Raw genomic sequence first — 2,539 nt, 5'->3', positions numbered from 1 at the left:
TAAATATACCTTGAAAATGTCTTTACAAATTGTCATATCTCTGACCTTGGAAATCCCAGGGAGAAAATTGTGGATACTACTCCTCAATGAAATGCTTGCTTCTTTAATATCTTCCAAATCAAAGGGGAGACATATATCTACCTTGACATCAGAATACCTGTCGTTCCATTTATAACCCTCTGGTTTATCACTGATGCTCAAAAAGCCTAGTCCAGGCGCATCAACAACAAATCCAACACCATAGCCCTTGTTATTATTACGTTGTATCTGTATACAGAGCTTCTTCAATGAGGTAGAGTGCAGCCGAAAGATAATTACATCCCCAAACGGGGATCCGGCAATCTTTAACTTTTCCAAGACAGGACAGCGAGAGACAAGTCCCTGAAAAATGGACTCTTTGCCATACAAGATATATTTTAAATGCATAGTCTTCAGGCAAGGCAAGGAAACAAACTCGACACCATCCAAGGTCACGTGATCGAGTTTTAAGGATACTAGCGTCTCACAGGTATAAGATCTTGTGGGCAGCTCATATAAGGAATCGGCAGGACAAGAAACATGCAGATGTTGGATCTTACGCTTAATTGCAGCATCAAACCATGGCGTGAGATAAGAAGGATCATTATGATCAACAACAAATAGTTTGAATTTGTTTATGAATGAAGCCCTATCGGAATGGAAAAACCTGTTACCAAAACTCCTGAAGGCATTGAAATTATCAGAGAAATCTTGGGGAGTCAGTTCCAAACAAGGAACCCAAAGCCAGAGACTTGCCCATCTGGTTGACAAAACGCTTGTCTTAACACTCTCCTTTGTGGGAAGATGAGAAAGTATCTGACAGATCAACAGATCAGGTAGTTGGCTTATCCTATCTTCCTCCAATCTCCGACTCAAGTACCCACTGGAACAAGCCTGTTTCGATTTCCCTCGATCAACCATTGTTGTTGTTCTCTTCTGCATGCACAAAACTTATCAGAATTGAACAACCAAAATCTGCAAACTAAAATTTGAAAAATGCAAGTTTTGTCTTAACACTAACTAATCTGCATCATCATACTAATCAAAATTCTTAAAAACAGTATAAATGTTTATAGAAACAACCTTCGACTGAAATTACAAGATACGGACAGTGATAAAATTAGGTTAGGCTTTTCAATGCTTCTGAAGGAAGAAGAAGAAGAAGAAAGACGCACCTGAGTGGAATTTAGTTAACACCGGCAGATCAAATCTATTCGTCGTCTTCCTTGACAGTCATCGTCTCCCACTGTCAATTTTCTTTTTATTGCATTTTCTTACTTAAGATTTTTGTTACCATAGTGAGCATATTTATACCCAAACAAGGAAGCCAAAGCCAGAGACTTTTCCATCTGGTTGGTAAAACAGATGTCTTAGCAGCTTGCTTTGAGGGAAGATGAGAGAGTATCTGATAGATCAAAGATTCAGGTAACTGGCTTATCCTATCTTTCTTCAATCCCTGATTCAACCATTTGGGACAAGCCAATATGAAGAATAAAATGCAATTGCAAAATTCACAATTCTAGAGTGAGTTTCATGACAACGAACTTAAAAGTATCTCTCGTTATCTTGAGCTTGCTGCAAAGTCAACGCTGTAACTACTGCCGCATGTGATTGGAGATCAGCAACCAAACCACCAAGTATCCTCAAGAAATCAACTAATTTTAAGTACTTAACCTCAGACGAAACGTTCAACAAATCTCAAAAAGACTAATTAAAGAACAAAGACTTCACAAGCGGTAGAGCCTCTTGGCATTGCAACGAGTTCTTTAAGGAAGTCACACATTACCTTTTTCGTGTAGTAAACATTGAGCCTTAGTTTCTCCAGGATTGTTGAATTCTTCAGCAAGTATCTTATCATCTTTATTTTTCCTTCATACCCCGGGATCAAATGTTTTAGTTCCACAAACTTGAGCGATGTTACCAAACACTGAGGCACTGTTGTTGAAAACATCACATTTGGGTTTCTCTTCAACTCACGACTCTTGGATTTGTCCTTGACCAATTCCTACAAAAAAAAACAGAGGAAAACAGAATTGAGTTTAGGGAGATACATACAAGCTTTTTCATAGACGATTTATGGGTATCTCTAGGAAGTACCTTACTAGATTCAGTTCAGCCAAATGTCCCGAGATGGTGGTTTTGATATCAATAGCCTCAAGCGATGATAACAAACACTCTAGCACTGACTGAAAACTGAATAGAAGCAGCTCCACGGGATTCATCTTCTTAGAGTTAGTATTCCATATCTAAGGCAAAAATAGGAGAAAATGTAATGAATAGATAGGCAACAACCTTTCACAGACTGCATCGTTGTCATCCCTGTTTGTACTGGGGATTGCACAACACTAAATAAATATCGATTTTAGGGGAAAGAGTGAAGTTTGTTCTTTATTAACGATAAGGATGCGAGGTCGTCACTAAAACGAGCCAAGATCGTGCTCGTCAGTTCACAGGAGAACTGACAAGTGAGTCACGACGAGCTCGGAAGCTAACAGGAAATTGTATAGAAAATAACAACAAT

The 2,539-nt window shown here is 38.7% G+C and overlaps 1 protein-coding gene across 1 annotated transcript in view; it reads right to left on the bottom strand.

Annotated features, from left to right (window-relative positions):
* LOC109126925 (putative FBD-associated F-box protein At5g53635) overlaps positions 1-2,240 on the bottom strand; it is a 3,899-nt gene extending 1,659 nt beyond the window's left edge. The window contains exons 1-4 of the mRNA XM_019230870.1: positions 2,121-2,240; positions 1,805-2,023; positions 1,313-1,474; positions 10-954 (exon numbers count right to left, since the gene is read on the bottom strand). Of these exons, the coding sequence (XP_019086415.1) occupies positions 10-954; positions 1,313-1,474; positions 1,805-2,023; positions 2,121-2,240 (1,446 nt within the window). The remainder of the gene's footprint in view (positions 1-9; positions 955-1,312; positions 1,475-1,804; positions 2,024-2,120) is intronic.

The sequence above is a fragment of the Camelina sativa genome, chromosome 2, assembly GCF_000633955.1.
Source record: "Camelina sativa cultivar DH55 chromosome 2, Cs, whole genome shotgun sequence".
NCBI classification, from domain to species: Eukaryota; Viridiplantae; Streptophyta; class Magnoliopsida; order Brassicales; family Brassicaceae; genus Camelina; species Camelina sativa.
The sequence above is the reverse complement of the archived record's forward strand: the minus strand, read 5'-3'. Positions and strand labels throughout refer to the sequence as shown.